A 20,366-nucleotide genomic window follows, 5' to 3' on the forward strand; every position below is an offset into this window, starting at 1 on the left:
TGATTCCTGAAGACTGCTCAGACTAGAGCGATCTCGGGTGCCCCCCGCACCCCAGCCCCGTGATGGCCGGCATTGTCAACAGGACGCATCGCGGTGCTGACACCGGCATCAACACTTTCCCTTTCATTTTAAAATCTACTGCTGGGAATTCTCTTTACACAATACATTGGATGATAAGCTTTCCGAGGAGGACTGGATCCTGAAGGAGAATAAAGCGTGAACCTCAGAGGCTGTGAATGGACACTGGAGGAATCAAATGTTTTAAGGTTAAAGTCAAGAAATTTATCACGGGAGGAAGAGAGAGACTGAGAGGAGCTGCAGAAAGAGCAAGAACAAAGGGGTTCCGTCTTCCTGGACCCGCAGCTCTCATTTGACCTCTGGTTGATCACGTGACCCTTCCTATGTGCGCGCCGACCAGGCTCATTAGTAATCAGACAAAATTGGGCAGAAAAGGTAACTTAATGAGAAGGACTCTTCACCTCAAAGGATTTCCCAGACAAGCCAGAAATCCCCTTGGAGGATTTCTGCCCACAAACTTAGCACCTTTGTATCCCAGATAAAGGCCTCAAGTTTTACGGGATAATGCAGATTAATCGTTTTGTTTTTTTTTTAAATCCATTTTTAAAGATATCTATGTCACAGACTATGTTAAATATTTAAAAGAGCCGTCCTAGGTAAAGCACAGGATGGATTGCATGCATAATAAAGCTATAGAACAGGTTATAAGGACTTCAGGCTTAGCGAATTCTTAATTCAGTGGGGAAGTAATATCCCAAAAATTACCTCCGTGGGTCTTCTTTAATCATAGGATGGGATGGGTGTTTTTTTTAATTGGCTTTTGGTTTTGTTTTTAAGCAAGAACACAATTCCACTGGAATACATTTGAGTTTATCTCCAAGTAGGATGTGTTCCAGGGCTGAGAGCATTGTGTGGCCACCAGGCAACTGCACGTGAAAATCAAGGTGTGCGTCCCCCCACAGCTACTTGCTGTCCTTGGTGAAATATAGGCTGTGTTTTCTGAAAGGCAAAACCTAGTTAGAAAAGGGTCCAGAAGCCAGTAAGATTTCAGGTCCTGTAAATGACCCTACTTTATTTTACCCAATTGAGCAACTCACTAAAATACATTTCAGTAAGTGTGAAATACACTTAATAAAATTCAGGTTTGGTTTTTAGAGTCTTGCCAGGAATGCAGTAAAAGTGGCCCCAGATATAGAAAAAAGGTCACTTTACCTTGAATATTCAGGTTAATTGGTCATGAGGAAATGTGCTCTTGTACCTTTTCTATAAAGTAGAGAGAACGATAGTAAAAATGGTAAATATATCCTGCTCCTGGTATTGTTATACATCTGCCATTCAGCTCTTCAATTGTATCTAAACCTCAAAGACAAAAATCAGTCTGATTTTCAGTTGGTCTTTTCAATCCCTAAGAAACTACTTCAAGCTCCTAATCTGTGATTATTAAAATTTTCCTTTCCATTTATAAAGGACAAACATTTTTAATCTTTGAAGCAGCAGAATGATTGTTAAGATGTTCTGGAGTATCATAAAAGCAGATAATAGACATTTGAAATCATTTTTTTTTTTCTGTTTTGAAGGCACTAAGACAAAAATTTTGAGGAAGAAACCATAGTTCTTCCTTGCTTTTTTCTGGGACGCTAGAGTCAGCTAAGTGAAAAGAGATCAGAAATAGTATTGAGAATCAGATGCTGAGTGTCTGGGACAGGATTAAGGTGAAAAGAGTTGTGAAGAGATAGGATGGAAAAAAAAAGTATGAAAACAGAAAACTCAGTCCATTTTATAAGCAACTCAATGCCATCGTCATATGATACATATAATTTAACTGGTATGGCTTCAATTTATGATTCCCTTGATTTTCGAGAACAATAAACTTTATTACACTTACTATCATATTGATTTCCTTAAGCTTTGCTGTACCCTTATCAAAAGAATTTGAATTGTTAGGGTATTTGAGAAGAACCCTACCGCCTAAAGGAAATCAATGCCATCATTCCTAACCAGTTTTACCAAAATGCATGTGAGGAAGCACAAATTCTTTTTAGCTGATGTTGCTTTTCGATTTCAATAACATTTCTAAAACAGATATTGAATTAGTTGTACACAAAACAAGAACAAAGCTTTTGGTATCCTATTGGAAGGGAAGTTCAAGTAAAAGTGTAAGGTACTTCATACAAATGCCCCCATTCATTTTGGGGAAAATAGTCCCAAAACAGTACTATGGTATTTTCTTAGGAGTAGCCTATCTGTTACCTAGATCATCACCTAAATACATTTTCTTTAGGAAATCCCAAGTTTTGAAAGTTCAACTTGCTACACACAAAAAAACTGAAGTTGAATTTCAAGTTATCATAAAGCTAAAATTGCTGATGTCAGCCAAGTGAATGCTTCTGATGCTCACTCACAATGGGATTAATATCTCCAAACAATGACCCTGAACTATTATAGGTCACGTATACCTAGAAATTAAGAAGCATCTGTGGTCTGGACAGGTGTATAAATATGTTGGGACACTTGCAATTGACGGCATCGCAGTACATGTTAACTCACTAGCCGAGGGTCAGATAAGTGTGTGACATATCTGAATACGTCATTCATCTCTGCAAGTTGAGGATATAGTTCAAATTTTGTTTAGGAGGTGAAACTCGCCAAATCAGATTTCACTCGCATGATTCGACAAATCTGTCATTTTCTATGACCAGAACTGTTTCAGGGAAAGAGATGGGAAGCGGTTGGAGATGGTGTTGGAGCTGATCTTTGTCCTTTGAATTACTGGGCCACCTAGAAAACAGCGATCCAGGGGTAAAAGGCAGTCTTTGGGGCTGCTGTGCAGGACGTCAGCAGTACAGATACGGTGTCGGCCAGAAGCACTCATAGCTGCTCACTTTCCCATCTTGGCGCTTCTGCCTTCAAGCAACTTTAGGGAAGAAAAAAAAAAGCGACAGAGTTATTTAAAAGACTACTAAGTTGTTGGGTTTTTTCCCTCCTGGGCTGTCACTTTAGACTTTGTGTGAATTTCACCATCAGTTTCGATTGCCCTCAGCACCGAACAAATGGATCTGATCGCAGTACCTGAGGAGAGTCCAATGTGACTGTTCCCCTCCAGATACGTTATGAAATTCTCCCTGAAGTATCCACATTTGTGGTTTATTTAGTAATTGGCATGGGGTGATGCAAAACCAGTGGAAACTGTCTTGCCTCTTACTTTTATTCATATGTGGTTTTAAAGTAAAAAAAAAAGAAAATTAAAATTTAAATACTCGATTGTACCTACTACAGTCAACAAGACTCTGCTGTACACTATATTGTACGCTGTACTGTACGATTTGTTAAGAAGGTAGCTCTCATGATAAGTGTTCTTACCACAGTGAAATTTTAAAAAATCTTTGCATTTTTGGAGCTTTTAATTTTTTTTTATCAACATCTAAAAAGTACACATATTTTGGGGGACACATTTATAGGGTTACCTTTTTGATTGACTTTGCTGGGACTCTCAGCATATTGTCCGACTGCATATCCTAATATCTGCCAGACTTTGGGGCTAACTTGCCTTTTGCAAGGCACATATCATTTAATCAGGCTTTTAATCTAACATGGGGCTATCTGAGCACCTATAAAGAGGACAAACCCCAGCTTTGGTAAATGAGACTCCTGCCCTCGTTGCTGTTTGTGTTTACAGATTAAAGACGTGGCCCAAAGCGTCTGTGTCAAAATAGAGCAGTCAAATTTACATATATTTTCTATTTTAGCTATAAAATCAGTCAATACATGTCTGGGCTGATTCTATTGGAATGACATTGATTTAAAGACTGTCTTGTTTATTTTTCGCATGGTGACTGAAGCATCTACACAGAGTATTACTTTTATACGGAAAGTTATACCGCGCTGATGGATTTTGTAGTCTTCTTATGACAAGGCAGTATAAAAAAAACCTTTCTTTCCATGACTACCAAAGAAAGCACTGGGGTTAAATGACAGCGGTCTCCTAGCTATTTGTCTGTCACAGAGAACAGTAAATTGCAGCCTGTCTCAAAGTTGGTGTTTAGACACATTCCGAGATTAATGGTTTTGCATAGACGCTTCGGACTCCAAGTGATTTTGAGATGAGCTCTATCAAGAATATCCTCCGGTCCAAACTCAGCAGAAGGGCTTTTTGAAGTTTCCTACTATGAGCTCTACATAAATGAAATTTTACTGGCAAACAGACTACGCTGACACTGAAAATTCTGTGGCTTTCTTTACCTCCTAGAAAAATGAAGAAAGATCTTTAGCTAAATCCATGGTTACTGGCCCCATTAGTGCCTTGCTTTTATAAATCCAGACCAGAGAGTTATTTTTCTAGTGAACATTTTCAACAAGCCTGTGCTTTTGTACTTAAAGAAGCAGATGTCCGAAGAAACTTTTGATATGATAAATGAACAATCACAAAGAAAAAGTTAGTTAAGTGGTATGAGTCACATGAGAAAACAATTCAGCTAAGACTGTGCTGAGTCATTTCTTTTCAAAAGCATCCGTTTATTTTTAGTGCTGCTCTATAATCTGGTAAGTATTCTTACAGCTGGTGAATTTAAACACCTTAAAGGTGATGAACTGAATATTGAAATATGCAGAAGTCACACAAAGGAAAAAGTGCATAATAGTTTATGCTTGCATTTTTTACCAGTTATGCTGACTACTTCTATAAATTAATTTCTCTATATGGACCTATCATGAAACTCAGGAGAATAAGAAGTTTAAAGTAACAGATTTGCAAAGAGTCATTTCTTTTCCCTTTAGTCTCAATGTTGGTTCACATAAGCACTTGGATAAAATAAGTTTTCGCACTTAATATTTGAAGTGCTTGAGTCATATGTTAAAATTAGGAATATCTGACTAATGCTCACCCTATTTATTTGATGCTCCCAAAATATCGAACAATTACATTTTTGTAAAAGATTGAAGAGATAAAATCCAATTTTATGATGAATTTTTGACCATCAACTCTATTTTAAAAAATTTCCCTGGCAGGTAATCTGTAAGAATTATTGAACAAATAAATAGTTACTGAACATCTATTGTGAACAAGGTATTGTGCAAGATAAAGTCAGAGATACAAGTACTAAGCGTGGTGCCTGCCCTCCTTAGACTGACATGGAATTAGGGATGTGATGGTTAGAACTATGAGAAGAATATGCCAGCAACAGACAGAACCATTTGCTCTCCTAAGTGAGTTCAAATGAAAAGGACACTCCATCCTTGAGGGTCAGGAATATTAGTTGGAAAAAAGCAGGAGAAGAGGCGGAAGGAAGCCATTCTGGGAACTGGCGTTAGGGACAGAATGCAGGAACCCAAGATATGAAAACAGGTATGTGAAGAGGTAAAATCAAGACTAAAACTGAACAGACGTAAGTGGACATCCTGGCTCTGACCTTGCTCGGTTATGAATTGACTGACTCTCTCCAGCCTTAGCTTCCTCACTTGCAACAACACCTGGCTTGTGGGGCATCATCATAGGTAAATGTGATAACGTATGTAGAGCACTTAGCCTGGGGCTGCAATAAATGTTAGCTGTTAGCTAATAGAATTAATTTTTTTTAAGTAGAAAAGATCCAATTTGGCCTCAGACAGAGAAACCATGGGAAATAAGTCTAAAAAGCAGGGGACAGCTCGGAAAGCTATACCAAGAAATTTGACTTCATTGAGTAACCTCTGAGGACCCATTTAAAAGTTTTGAATAGAGGGGAGACATCACAGAAGTGGTACTTAGAAAACCTAGTGATGTGATGGGCTGCAGTTGCTTGCCTGGGAGGAGACTGGAAAAGAGAGGTTATTTTGGCTGGACAGGAAGTGACGTTGGCTCTGCCGTAGGGTGTGGATGTGGGGATAGAAGAGGAAAATTTGGAGAGGAAATTGTGCCTCTGGTAGCCACTAATCTGTTTTCTATTTCTATGGATTTAGCTATTCTGGGTATTTCATATAAATGTGGTCATACATTGTATGACCTTTGTGTCTGCCTTCTTTCACATAGCACATTGTTTCTGAAGTTCATCCACATCGTAGCATGTGTCAGTATGTCACTCCTTTTATGGCTAAACAATATTCCACTGAATGTATATACCCCATTTTGTTTATCCACTCATCTATTAATGAATATTCAGGTTGTTTGTACTTTTTAGCTATTGCGTATAATGCCGCTATGAACATCTGTGTCCAAGTATTTGTTTAAGTACCCATTCTCAATTTGGGGGGGTATATATTTAGGAGTGGAATTACTGAGTCATATGGTAATTCTGTGTTTAACTTGTTGGGGAACAGCGAAACTGTTTCCCGTAGTGGTTTACACCATTTTATACTCCCGTAAGCGGTGCACAAGGGTTCCAACCCCTCCACATCCATGCTAATACATTTTCCTCTTTGTTGTATTATAGCCATTCTAGTGGGTTTTTATGTGATTTCTCATTGTGGTTTTCATTTGCATTTTCTTAATAACTAGAGATGTTGAGCTTCCTTCCATGTGCTTGTTGGCCATTTGTATATCTTATTGGGAGAAATGCCTGTCAAGTCAACTCTAATGTCTTTATGTACAGAAAGAACATACTGCAAAGACAACAATAAGCAGTCTAGAAATAGCAGCTAATAATAACAAAGTCAGTAGCAGTAACAACAGCAACAGTCATAAAGAGATTTGGATTCGGTCTGGGTTCCACCACAGCCCAGCGCTGTGTCTTTAGCCAAGTCCATTAGGAAATAAATTTAAGGATAGAGACTGAGAAAGTCCTGACCCCCTGTCCCGGACTCTTTTCAATTTTATTTGTTTATTTTTTGTACATGTCAAAATAAGAATGCTAGTCAGAGTATACGCTTGAGTACAGAGGACACATTAGCAGAGCTGGCCACATTTTTCAGTGGAGCCTTGGCAACCCCGTTCACTGATCAAGGCTCTGCTGGGACCCTCTGTGAGTATCTCTGCCCCGGGAGCCTCCTTATCTCCAATCCATGCAAGTGTCCTGTCTGTCTGTCTTCCATCCTCCCTTCACATCTGCAGCCCTTCAGACCTGAAAGGAGAGTAAGATTTCAGTGATGAGAGCCTGGCAGCATTCCATCTGGGGGCTTTCAGAGATATGACCTTATCTGTTGGCTGCTGAGTGATGCTGAAATACAACTGCAGAGCTAGATATGCCATCTGTCGCAGGGACCCATCTGAGATGAATGGAGTGTTCATGAAAGGACCTGAGGATGCCGGGCTGCCGTCGTGGCCACAAACTCGTCCTCCCCGAATCCCCACTCAGGGCTCCGTGCATCTCAGTGAAGGCCACAAACACACTATTGCTCAGATTTACTGTGAGTTTGAGGCCAAAATAAAAGCCACTCTAGCAATGTCATCAACTGGTAATGTGTCTGACCAAAGCTTTGGAAAGTACGACCCAAAGCAATAATTAAGAAAAGAACCTTCCTGTCTGTGTTAAATCCCGGGAGTTGCAAAGGATGGAGGAAACCCCTAGTGGGCTTTTGCGAGCTCTGAGTTACCTGGAGAAACCCAGTTCTGCCCCTGAGATGAAGCCGACTCTGCTGCTGGAGTTGGTGATTTCTCCAAGGCCCTTCAGTGGAGTGAGATCCCCTGTCTCTGCTCGGGGACTAGCCAGCCCTGGTCTCTGCAGTATAGGATGATTTTAATCTACTTACTTTCAAACCGGTTTTAATTATGTTTTCAAAAGTTTGTGCTTCCATTAACTGGCAGTCTGATTTCTCTATCTAGGACTGCTTTTTAGGGTCATTTTTTCTTTTCCTGTTCAGTTACATTACCACGCTTCTAGCTACCATTACTTACACTGTGTGAGTGGACTTGCATGGTCTGCCAGGAAAGGGAACCAGGGGTGTCCAGAGCACGCTCTGCATCATACACCCTGCTCGGAATATTATTCCCAAGACGACTCCTTGACATTGGCCACAAGGCCATCCCCACTTTACACGAATGTGGAAACTCAGAGAGTTCCCATAGTTCTGCAGTCAGCAGGTAGCAGACGGGTGATTTGATGTACGTCTGTCTAACCCCAGGACCTATGTTCTTTCCACCAAACTCTCTGCCAGTAGAATAAAAACACCTTGCTAACGGACCTGGAGCTGGGAGAGTCCGCTGGGCAGACACCCGTATTTGTTTGTACCTAAAAGCCCCATTTGTAAAGTCTGAAAAATTAGGCTTGAAAACAGCAGTGGGACTTTGGAAGAAGCATCTCATTCTTGAGAATAATGAGAACAAGGAATCTTTATCTTTAAAAGTGAAAAGAGAAGACTGCTACCTCTGTGTCGTGTTTCACTCCCATTCACACTTGCTTAGACCAAGCAATAAACATCTTTTGGTCCCTAGAATAAGAATTAAGGAAATTTTTCATTACAGCAATTAAACTGTCTAAATGCAACTGATAAATGGGAAAAAAACCAGAAATGTAGTATTTTTTCCCTTCTTGATGAAAAGAGCTTCAAATGTTATATTCTCAAAAGAATATTTAATTAACTTTTGGAATAAGAGCATGCACCTTACTTTTCTTTTTAGTCCAAGTTTTCCTAAAATATTTTGGTACTGGGTCTTTCTTACCGACACACATGCACAAAGATGTGAATAGAAACACGTTGCCAGCGATGTGTTTCAATGAATCCTACAAAACATCTGAGTAAACTATAAACGTGAAGAACTTTGGTAGTTAAAGATGAATAAATGTATTAGTGATTTACATTAAAACTTGATAATATGCATTACCTATGAGTACAAATCTTAAAAAGGAACATTTCCTAGTATACTGAAATAAATGTTGTAGATTGGTACAAATTAATAGGTGTTCGATTTTATACAAGTCTGCACATGGAAAATGAGTTTAAAAATCAGAAGACTATGAGAGAAAAAAGGCACCACAAAATGAAATAAAATGCAGAATCAGAAAATCTAAATTTGCAATTCGGTGCAGAAAGAAAAAAGAAAAACACTTCTTGAGTGGGGTTAAAGTTGTCAAAGCAGAGTAACTGGTTCGATGTCAGTAACACACCCAGTAATAAGCAAAGCACAAGATGGATTTACAGAATTTGTAGAGGTAACTTGGAAGAAAGAGAATAATAAATGAGGCAGAAGAACCATAATTTGTTTCAATTTCATTTTATGGTGTTAAAACATCAGCATTCCATTGTCCAGGACGCTGATACTCTATTACATTGCTCTTTGTATCAAAAGATCATAAAATGAATTCAGCCACTTTCAATACACTGCTTCTTGGACCTTTCTCTTGTTCACTGTAATTGGAGGAGACTCACAGGAAGACCATAATTAGAACCAAATTTCTAGGGACAACTCCCAGCCCCGTTCTGCCTTCTTTTTGGTCTCCCAGCTGGAATATGCAGCCCCCTGTTTGTTCATTGGTCCTTTTACCAGACTTAGTCTCATGTGCAGACTTTGTGTTCAAGATTTGCCGGGTGTGTTGTACACCAGGTGAATGTTAGTTGTTTCTTCCTATTTCCAAAACCCGGGCTATCCTCAGGAAAATACATACACACACACGCGTGCGCGCGCGCACACACACAGAAACACATAAGAGATCAGAGAATCAGGTCATGACAGCCCTCCCTCTGCTCAGAAATCTTGAAAGGCCTCCTAACTCCATACCAGACACTAGGACTACAGATAAAGGAGGCGTTTCTGCCCCTTCTTAACGGTAAAGACAGCCAGCTAAACAGACCGCTGTACCGCAAGGCGTTCTAACAATACAGCATGAGAGCTGAGATCACTGACATCAAACTGGGATGTCAGAGAAGGGTTCCCAGAGTTCATCCTTGAGGTGAGTGTTAAATAAGAGTTTGTTAAGGCGAGAAGGAAGCAAAGAGTGTTTCCAGGCTGAGGCTTCAGACTGTGGAGATACAGAGCGTGAGCTGGCCCGGGGTACCGCGGGCTGCGGGGGGTTCTGCACGAGTGCACCGCACAGCGGGCGGCGGCGGTGGGCAGGGGCCGGGGACTCTTACTAGTCAGCTCATACCCACTGCCCCTGTGACTCTGAATGCTTCATGCATAAAGAAAACATCTTACTTGTTTTTGCAGAGCCCGGCAGTCACAGATAATGCCTGCCAAACAGAAGGTATTGAGTTGAAGATTAAGAATACACATACCCAGAATAAAAATGTAGAATGAGGGAAGCGCTTTAAAGCCGTGAAAGAGGGGTCGGGCACACACAAATCTGAGATTCTGAGATGGAGGAAAATCCAGATGAATAAGTTACTTTCTGAGGAATGATCCTCATTTCTCTTCATTCCAATAATCGTGGAAGGTACTCTCTGAAAGATCGATTCTGGCACAGACCCGGAATATATTGTCACAACAGACTCCCCTCCTGACTTGAGTGTACCTTTCCACCATTTCTGTTCTCCACCTCCTGAAACAGCTCTTGGTTCCTTGAAGACATTCCCACCACCCACCCTGCCCCCCCCCCCCCTTGCTTGTGTGGAAATGGTTTGTTCTCTGCTTCTTCTGAGGACTTGAACCTCCGACCTCCTTTCCTCACACTCCAGCCTTCACTCTAACTTCCCCTTGGTGGGGCACCTAGAACCCTCAGGACCCACCTTCAAAGTCAGCTTTGAGGTCATAAGAGTGGGGCCCTAATCCCATAATACTGGGGTCCTTATAGGAAGAGGACGCAACACCAGAGAGCTTTCCTTTCCACACATGCACAGAGGAAAGGGCACGTGGGGTTCGCAGTGAGAAAGGGTCCGTCTCCAAGCCAGGAAGGAAGGCCTCACCAGAAACCAGCCCTGCTGGCACCTTGATCTTGGACTTCCAGCCTCCAGGACCGGGAGAAAGTGAATTCCTGTTGTCTAAGCCCCCCACAGTCTGGTACTTTGTCTGGGCAGCCCAAGCAGACGAACACAAGAGGTATCAGCTGCTGTTTCAGAAGAGAAAACCTAAAGGCAGAGGAACTGAGTGAACCACACGAGCTTGGAGAACTCCAAGGGGGCCCTTCGTCTGTCTCAAGTCAAAGCGCACACTTTTGCCCTCATCACACAAGCCTTCTATGTAAGTGCGCAGTCTTGCCCCATCTCAGTCCTTCCCCCGGGGAGAAACTGGGGCTTTCAGCAGCTTCTTGGGCCACGCAGTTTGGCTCGGGCATCCTGAAAACCCAGACTCCCGATGGCCAGGCACATGCGCCGCCATCCATCTCTGAACTCACAGAGTCGGCCCAGCTCCTTAGGACCATTGATTTTAGCCCCCTCCCTTTGCAGACAAGTCGGGGGAAGTTAAGGTCACAGAATTAGGTCTGTGGCTGGCCTTGCCCAATAGGCCAAGACCTTGCCCTAAATTTTGATATTCAATAAATGCAGACATGCTCTCCTATGCATTTCTTTACAAAATACTAGAAAATTAGTTAGTAAGTCTTCTGGCGGGGTCCCAGCTGTTACAGCCTGCTTTTGACACAGAATTCTGGCCTAAACTGCTTTCCAAGGGCCAAATCATTTTTCTCAAAACATAAAACGCACGTAACCAGATCAAAACCAGGCTTTAGACATGGACGCGTGTCTGTAACGCTTGTTCAGCGGAATCCAGCATGGAGCCTGCTCCCTACGTAGGAGGAAGCACCTCAGGGGACGTGCAGCTCCCAGGGAGGGCCACAGGGAAGCGCCCCAGCCCAGCAGGAGCGCAGGCACATCAGCCGCTGTTCGTAGCATCTCCCTCCCTTGGAATCACATATCATCAAGAGTTGTATTGAAACGCATTGTTGCCTATTTTTAACAGTCAGGCAACAATAGAAAAGCATTGTATGAAGGATTTTGAAGGACCCTCTTGGGACTGTAACACAGGCTACCCTCTTAAAAAAAAAAAAAACTTTTTTGGGAGAAACAGTTTGTGTTTGAGGAAGAATTCAAACTAAAACTCAATGGAAAGGCACGAACAAAAGCTGTGGTGGTTCTTGGAGGAAGAAGGAATAGGCGGAGGCTGCAATATTAGGAAATGGGGGAAGGGGTCAGAATGTTTGGTTTGCAGGGAGGACTGCAGCCTCTGAGAAATTAATGAGGAAGGCAAGAGAAAGATTCGCCACAAGGGCCCTGAATCAGGGCTCCTAGCCCCAAGGCAGATGTTCACCTACCAGATCTACCAGCCTCTAATTAAGAGCCTAACACACACACACACACACACACACACACACACACCCGTGTTCAAAAATGAAAAACATGGATTCAGGAAGAACATGTAGTAGTTAAAAGTTCAGGGCAGGAAAAGAAAGATGGCCACTTGGGCTCCGTTCAAATTAAAGACTTTTTCAAACTTTGGGTCAGATTCTGGCATCACGAGGCCACAGATTCCAAAGCCCACAGGCGTTATGTTACACAATTAAATGCAGCCTGCTCTGGCCAACTCCACACCACACAGCTCAGTTCCAGCGCATTGTTGCCCAGCGAGAAGGCAGGCCCAGAGCTGCCAGATAGTCTGATTTTTAAAGAAACCATAGAAATCTAGATTCTTTTTTTTTTTTTTTTTTTTTTAAATCTGAAGACAGGGGAGAGGAGTCTGAATTGGGCCCCTGTGCAGGGTGCCTCACTTCAGCCACTGAACTCACTGCACTGGCCGTGGGTCTGTTCCAAGCTCCAGCTAAGGAGGCATCTGCCAAGCCCCCTCCCAGGGGTGGGACCCAGAGATCTAGATTCTTAGCAAAACATCCTTTCATAAATGCAAACAACTAATTTTTTTTTTAAACATTCAAACACCATGTGGACCAAGAAAGACGTTGCTAGGGGCTAAATCTGCTCTCAGATCTCCAGCTTCTTCTGTCCTCCTCAAGAGACTGCCTTAGTGGCCCCCCCAGATTCTCAGCCACTCCAAGCCCTCAGACTCAGAGTCTGCAATCTCTTCCCTTTTCCCTTTATCACTGTCCTGAACAAGAGCCTTCGCGGTGAATTTGGAACGTTACAGCCGGACACTCAAAGGCTCTCTGTAGAGCTCCCCTGGCCTCCTTCAATGATGCTTTCAGCCTGTACTTCCTTCCCGGGGGGAACCTGTGGGCCCCAACTGGAAGTTCTGTGTATTTCCCCCTAAATAAGATTTGTTCATTCCTGCCTTCACACCTTAGTTCTTAGTGTATCTGCTTTTTCCCTTTTTATTTCTTTATAGTCAAATTCCTCCTAATTATCTGATCCTTCAAGACATTGTTCACATGTCCTTTGGTCTGGGTCCCTTTCCTGATGAATTAAGCACCTCCTCTCCCACTGCTCTGACATGGCTCTTCTAAGCCCATCTGTCATGCAGTTTTTGCGTTTTATGGCTGTCCCCCCACCCAACCCCACAACTCAACCCTGACAGTTGAATTCAGCAGTCAGCAAACCTTTTCGATGAAAGGCCAAAGAGTAAACATTTTCCGTATGATCTCTGTTGTCACTAGTCAGCTCTCCCTCTGTGGTGCAAAAACAGCTACAAACAAGATGTCAATGAATAGGTGCGACTATGTCCCCATACAGCTTTGTTTACAAAAGCACTTGGCCAGCTTTGGCCCCTGAGGGCCGTAGTTTGCCAAACCCTTAATCTACGTGGGCAAGAAGAATTGTGTCTTATTCGTGTTATTGCATAATAGATATTTAACAAATATTTGCTACAGAAGGAATCCTTCAAAACTCAATGCAAGTTCACTTCTCTCATCATCTTTCTTAGACACTCAAGGACACAGCAGTGTTTTTCACCTCTGAACCTCTGTAAGGACTTGTTATCCAGACACCTCATGGGCCTGTCGCAATCACTGTGTGATAGTCACTTAATGCTGCTGTGATGAGTTAGGGCTGATCTATGTGATTTCTGGACGCCTTTGTTCTAAAATTCCAAGTCAGTCCGTCATCTTGTACTGCCACCTGTTGTATATTTTTGTCTTTTCTTTTCCTCTGATACAGTATAGGCTTCTAGAGATAAGACCCTATCTAACTTTTCTTCGGACTGCTAAAATGCCTCATACCATGCTGTCATCAGAGTGTTCATTTATTTATTCATTCCACATCTGCTTTTTGGGCCAGTGCAATCGATGTGTGATACAGACCCGAAAATAAGCAGAATGGATTCTTGCTCTCCTGGAAGTCAGAGTCTAGTGAACCAATGACTGTATGATCCAAACCTCGACTAAGGGCTCTGAAAGAAAGTGCCTGGTCTTACAGCAACATTTCATAACGAAATTGGACAAATCCTGGGGAAGGATGGGGAAGGAAGGGCTGGAAGTCTTCCCTGAGGAGGTACTGCTTGAGTCAAGATTCACGTATTCAAACTGTTATGTATAAAATAAGCTGCCAGGATATATTGTACAACACAGGGAATACAGCTAATATTTTATAATAACTATAAACGGAGTACCACCTTTAAAAATTGTGAATCACTATATTGTACCCCTGCAACAAATAATAACATATAACATCAACTATACTTCAATTTTTTAAAACAGTGAAAGAAAAAACAAAAATGAAATTAAAAAGATTCACTTATTCTTCATGGAACTTGTTTTCTAATGGGATCTGAAGAATAAATAGAAGTTAGTTACACAGACAAGAGGATTTGAAAAACATTCCGGGAAGAGGAAACAGAGTAAACAAAGATCGCGGGTGGGAGGGAACATGGCCCCCATCCCAGGAGCTGCAGGGCAGTGTCGCTCTGACTCAGAAAGAACCAGCTGCAGAGGTGGACAGAGACCAGCTGAGACAAGCCAATGTGACCATATCATTTTTTTTTCTCTCTAGAGCAAAACACTCTAGAGAGTGAAAGAGGCAATATTAATGATCACAACAAGCAAAAACTGGTACAATTCCAGAAAACTGGGACAGACGGAGAGCCTGCTCGTAGGTCATGTAACTTTTTAACGTGACTACATCTACATTTTTTTTTTTTTCAAAAAATCACCCTGATTTCCGTGGAGAACTGATTTGGGGGAGGAACTGTGTCAAGGAGAGGAGCCCAGTGGCTATGCTGTTGCAGAAATCCAAGTAATGGATGAGTGCGTCCTAAAGCAGGTGGTGAGCAGCACTGGACATGGAGAGGGAGAAACAGATTCTGTGGGTATTTGGGAGCCAGCTTTAACAGGACCTGGTCGATATGAAATTTTTGTTGTAGAAATGATTGGAAGAAGGGGTGGGGTGGGGGGAAATGGAAAGGTAGAGTTTAAAGAGAGATTCGGCGCCAGGCCCGACCCTCGGCACCAGCAGCAGAGTCCTCGGGGAGTATTTGCAAGGCTGAGGCTGGTGGATCTGAAGACCGCAGTGAGCACCACCACGTCCATTAGCGATGATTAGTGAGCGCGTAACTGAGGCTTTGATCCCGGAGAAAGGTTGACAGAGCTAAGTGTTCCCCACTGGAAAATGAGTGCCAATTTGTGCTTTCATCAAAATTGCAGACAGAGTTCATGTACTTGGAGGAAAATTGGCCATCTTGGCAGCTCTCAAGGCTCAAGACGAAGAATGAAGACCAAGGAGGTGGAGGGTGGTTTAATACGGACGGTTTGATACCGGGCGCTAGCCCGCCAGAGTCCAGGGTCAAACCGGATAGGAAATGACACCCAGCCCGGCAAACAACAGAACGAGAGCTGTGATGGGCGACATTGATGTTTCGTAGACATTTAGCTGGACTACTCAACCAAAGCTATATTTGGAAGCTGAATTTAATGCATAATTCAAAAACCACCTTAACATCACTGCACTTTTAAATGAGATGTTGAAATGGTTGTCGGGTCCCAGTGCGGAGTGACTTCATCAGTCATTTCTCTGGCCAGCGTGGGCAGCCCAGGTAGGAGGATTTTGTCAAGTTCTCTGAGAGCTGTCAGTCAATCTGATTGCATCTGACCAGGGAGGCCTCGGTAAAGATGTCACTTCACCGTTTCCCCTCAGGCAAGTCAGGCAGGAAAGCAAAAGAAACTTGGGTGACCAAGGCTCTCGACTAAGGGTCAAGAATCCTTCACCCCTTGGTCCCAAGGCTTCACACTACTTCACTGTTGGCCAATTATTTGACTTCTTTACTTAGGAGTACCCATTTACAAAACCGTCATCTACAAAACATCCGCTTGTCTTTACCACGCAGAGATACTGAAGAAGGAAAAAAGACAGCTTGAAGATTGTCCCCGTGGGCTGGCTTGCACCCTCCACCTCTGCATGACGCCCACTTTCAAACTCTCTACAAATGACACTGTGGCAACAGTGCCGCCTGAGACCAAAGGAGAAATTCAGATCACGACTTGGTGCTGTGAAACGTTGCACCTTGACTTCTCTCCAAATCAGAACACTCAAGCGCACGGCCATTCGAAGAGATGGTCTAGAAATGTATTGCAAGACACTGAAAGATGTTCATGATAACTTCTTAGGTCAAGAGTTTGGTTGTAAAAGAGCAGGCTCAACAGAATTCAATTCTTCTTCGAACAGGTGTAGTAAGATCCTGAGAGGAATCATCGCTAGGTAGTGAAATTAGTAACAATTTTTATTTTCTTCTTTGGGATCTAAATTTTTTTTACTGTCATGCACTACATGTATCACAAGAAAACCTGTGTCTTAAGATAGAGCATTCAGTGTTCATCAGCAGGCATGGGAACCTCTCTATAACACCATCCCCTGGGTAAAACAGTTCTAACAGGGCCAGTTCAGTGGAACAGCTGAGAACATTGGCTCCCAAGCTGGGCAGCCTTGCTTTGCCACCTTTGGTAATTTAATTAATCTCACTGTGGCCCCAGGTGTCCCATTTATAAAACAGGGATCCTAGTAGTGGCTAACTTTTCGGTCATACAAATAGATGAAACGCACATTTATCAATTGCTTAGCATATAGTAAGCTCCCAAGATGCATTAGTTACGCTTCCTGTTACTGTACTTAACCTTAACTCACCTTGAATAGGGGCCAGAAAGGTTCAAGTGGAGTGTTGTGTTTGGTGGACAAAAAGTGCTTTTAAAAGGGCTGTCTCTAGTGACTAATGCCAAACAGATTGTGACAAGCAGTGGTTTACGTAAGACGGTTAGCCAGAGGGACGGATGCTCCTCGCCCCTCCAATGCCGTTATCTCGGAGTCTTCGTGATACTTTTAAGGAGCTCCAGCTGCCTGCGGGTTCTTGGTCCATCCAATGCAGAAATTCCAGGACTGAACCTGGAAAATACACGTGGTCCCATTCCTGGGTGTTTTAGGTCACTCCAGACACTGAACCTCCATTTGGGGACTGTCTAGGTAAGTTCACGGACAGGTAACTGGCCATAACAAAACCTTTTTTGACCACGTCATTTTATTGAAACTAAAGAGAGTTTGGGATAAATAGATATTCCTAGGAAGATAATTTCACTTTTTTATGTTTTAGGGCTGTGTTCAAAAACAAATGTCTTTACTGAAAATTTTCAAAGCATAATTATACAGTTGGCTCATTTAGTCATCAGAGTGGAGAATGTGTAAGAGATGAGTCTGATTTTAGCCCATTTGGCTAAGATATTTTCCTGTCTTAAGACTGAGGGTTCTTGAATGCTGACAGACTCAACAACCACACGTGAAGAACCACCAAATAGACAACATTTAGATGGGAACATGATCTCGTGCGTGTTTTCAATACCAAGGGGTCACAGAAGTCTACTCTTTCAAAAAATTCTACAGCATAAACATGTCTATGAATATTCAGCACTCAGCCCACTTCATTCCACATAACCTTAGTGGCCCTTTTCACAGTGTATTTTATGCAGATTTTGTGCGATAAAGAAAAAAAAAAAGAGTTCCACTTCTTGACAATGTAATATACTAGACCAGTTCTCTTTTTTGAGATGTCAAATATCTACTTTATTATAGTGAGAAAGTGACAGTCAATTTAAATCAAAATTTATGGAGCACATTAGGAGCTGGAAGGACTTTGGCTAATCACTGTAATGTCCCCAACAAATGGTAAATGAAAGCATAAGGAAATTGAGTTAACACAAGTTAAAAGTTCACATACTTACGGAATTATATTAGAAGACCTACAACTTAATTAAATTATCTGAAACTGCTCATTTAGCTTCTGTTGTACTAGTGAACATTTATGCAATTTTGCTGTTAGATATATTAAGTAATAGGCTTGGATTGGGTCAAACTGGGAGAACCCTAATGAGGCAGAACAGGGGAAAGTTTAATCCATCATGAAGCATCATTCTGAATCTTTATATTGAATATTATTAGGGAGAGATTTCCCTAGTTAGTTGGTTACTCTCTTATATCTATCATTCTGACATTTTGAATAATTGAAAAATCAAACAGGAATTTTATACATGGGAAAAAAAATCATCTGATGGAGAAGAAATGTGTTATTGATCACCTAATCTTTGATTTTATTTTTTTTAGTCTTGTATTTGCTTTATCAACTGTAGAAGCTCAAGGAATGGTAAATGTACAGAATTTTTAAAAATTCAAGGTTTTGTTAACAGATTTGACACAAAGGACAATTTTGTGAGAAGCAAAAGACAGAAATTTACATACAAAATCACATCGTGAATGTTGGTTTCTCTCCTTTGAATTCACTTAGGGTCAGTGCATTCTTAAACTTAAGGTACCATGCTGTAGAATTATCACTTAAAAATACATTTAATTGAATATGTACAGCATTTCCTTCTTGTGTGGTTCCCAACTTAACTTTGTTGAGAAGAGCAGAAAGTCTTCATAACTGAGGTTTGCCACAAACTACATGTGTGTGACTCTTCCTGGGGTTAGACCAAGATGGCTCTGTGCTCCCTTAAAGAAAAATGCCAAATCAGCTGGGAAACTCGTGTGCAATTAAAGAAATGTAACCTTTTTTTTTTTTTTCCTTCATACACAGTTTAGATGTAGGACTATAATTTTTTTAAGTCATAAAACCTTTGGGGAAATTCTGCCATTTTTTTTCCTTTCCTGATGGAACTGCATGTGAAGAACAAATTAATTGCCATAATACTGGGTAACATATACATGCACACACTAAGAAATGAATAAGAAAAAAAAAATATATGGCCTCCCGCAGACTTGTTTCTAGCTGCTTGCTGGGGGGAAAAAAATAAGCTGCCTTCTCTCCACTGCATTTAGAGAATTAATTCTCATATGAAATGAAAGGTCCTGTCCAATCCTATTTCACGGCAGCTTTGAGTGCTTGACGGTACCCAAGCAAGGAAGCTCCCTTGATTGTTCCCTGTTGACATCACTTTACACAAGAAGGTGGCAATTGTTTTAATAATCACACTCACAAATCTGTTTTGCCATCCGATTAGACTTTGGGAGATAGGTGTTCATTTGGTTCTTGTCAAAAAGATGCCTCCAGAAATCAGTAGTGTTCACTCGTAGATTTATTTCTCAAGATGGTTTTTCCACTCCCATTAATTGGCTGAAATAGGGTACCTCTTTTAGGATAACACAAGCTGCAAAATTTCTGTATTTCTCCGTATTAAACCTGGTCCTTTCGCCTGAAACAAGGAACAGGAGGCCATTTACGGTGTCAACTCTAGCGAAGTGTTATCATGATGAAGCGTGAGTCTGTGGTGTCAGGAAAGGCGTGAAGAAGGCACTGAATTTCTCCCTTACCAGGAAAACTGGTGAAACACTTCCTGGGTGAACCGTGAGAGCTGAGAAGTGTGGTGTACTCAGAAGATCCATGTCAATGGACAGTGAAAACCCGTCCACATGTAAATCACAAGGCGTTTGTGTCCAGCGTACCGCATGAGGTGGCAGAATCCCATCAGTTCCTCAGTTAAAACTGAGTGGAAGGTAAAAGGCTTCTGGAAGCTCTTGGGTCACGAACAGCCTGTGAGCCTCCTTCACCGAATGACAAAATGAACTCAAACCTCCAGAATACCAACACCCTGGAACTGCCTGAGGGTTTATCTCCTGAGACAATTTCCCCAAATCTGCCACCCGAACGCTGTCTGCCATCCGTACAGAGAGAGGAATAGGAAGGGGCACAGAATAATGCTCCCTCTGTGCAGCACCACGTCCCTTCCAGCTGGCCTCTTTTTCCACAGCGTGGCTCACCTACATGACAAAGGGAGCAGGGGCCAGGGGTGAGCACTCTTTTTGTAAAACTGAGAACTCCAGACATTTGTCATCCATTTAAAAAAAAAAAAAAAAAAAAAAAAAAAGCCTGCCTCTCAGCAGGATAGATTTTTAAAAATTTTTCTCAGTGCCTGTCTCTCATTGAGCCTCCTCAACTTTTCACACATCCTTTCCCCCTGCCCACCCCTGCTCCCCGCAAGTCCACAAAAGCCAGAGTTCTCCCACACCTAGTCACCAGTGGCAGGCCCATAAATCACAGGAAATTGCAAAGGATTGTTGTTCATGTTATGCAATTAACGCCTGTAACATGGAGAACCCTTTTATAAGATAAAACATATTAAAGCAATAGGAAATAGCATGTCAGATTTCTCATT

At 42.0% G+C, this 20,366-nt stretch overlaps 1 protein-coding gene across 1 annotated transcript in view; it reads right to left on the reverse strand.

Moving 5' to 3' along the window:
* Window positions 1-1,101: 1,101 nt before the first annotated feature.
* LOC141575126 (uncharacterized) overlaps window positions 1,102-20,366 on the reverse strand; it is a 66,178-nt gene continuing 46,913 nt past the window's right edge. The window contains exon 2 of the mRNA XM_074353575.1: window positions 1,102-2,932. Coding sequence (XP_074209676.1) covers window positions 2,887-2,932 — 46 coding nt within the window. The 3' untranslated portion in view covers window positions 1,102-2,886. The remainder of the gene's footprint in view (window positions 2,933-20,366) is intronic.

The sequence above is a fragment of the Camelus bactrianus genome, chromosome 26 (genome assembly GCF_048773025.1).
Source record: "Camelus bactrianus isolate YW-2024 breed Bactrian camel chromosome 26, ASM4877302v1, whole genome shotgun sequence".
In the NCBI taxonomy this organism is placed as follows: domain Eukaryota; kingdom Metazoa; phylum Chordata; class Mammalia; order Artiodactyla; family Camelidae; genus Camelus; species Camelus bactrianus.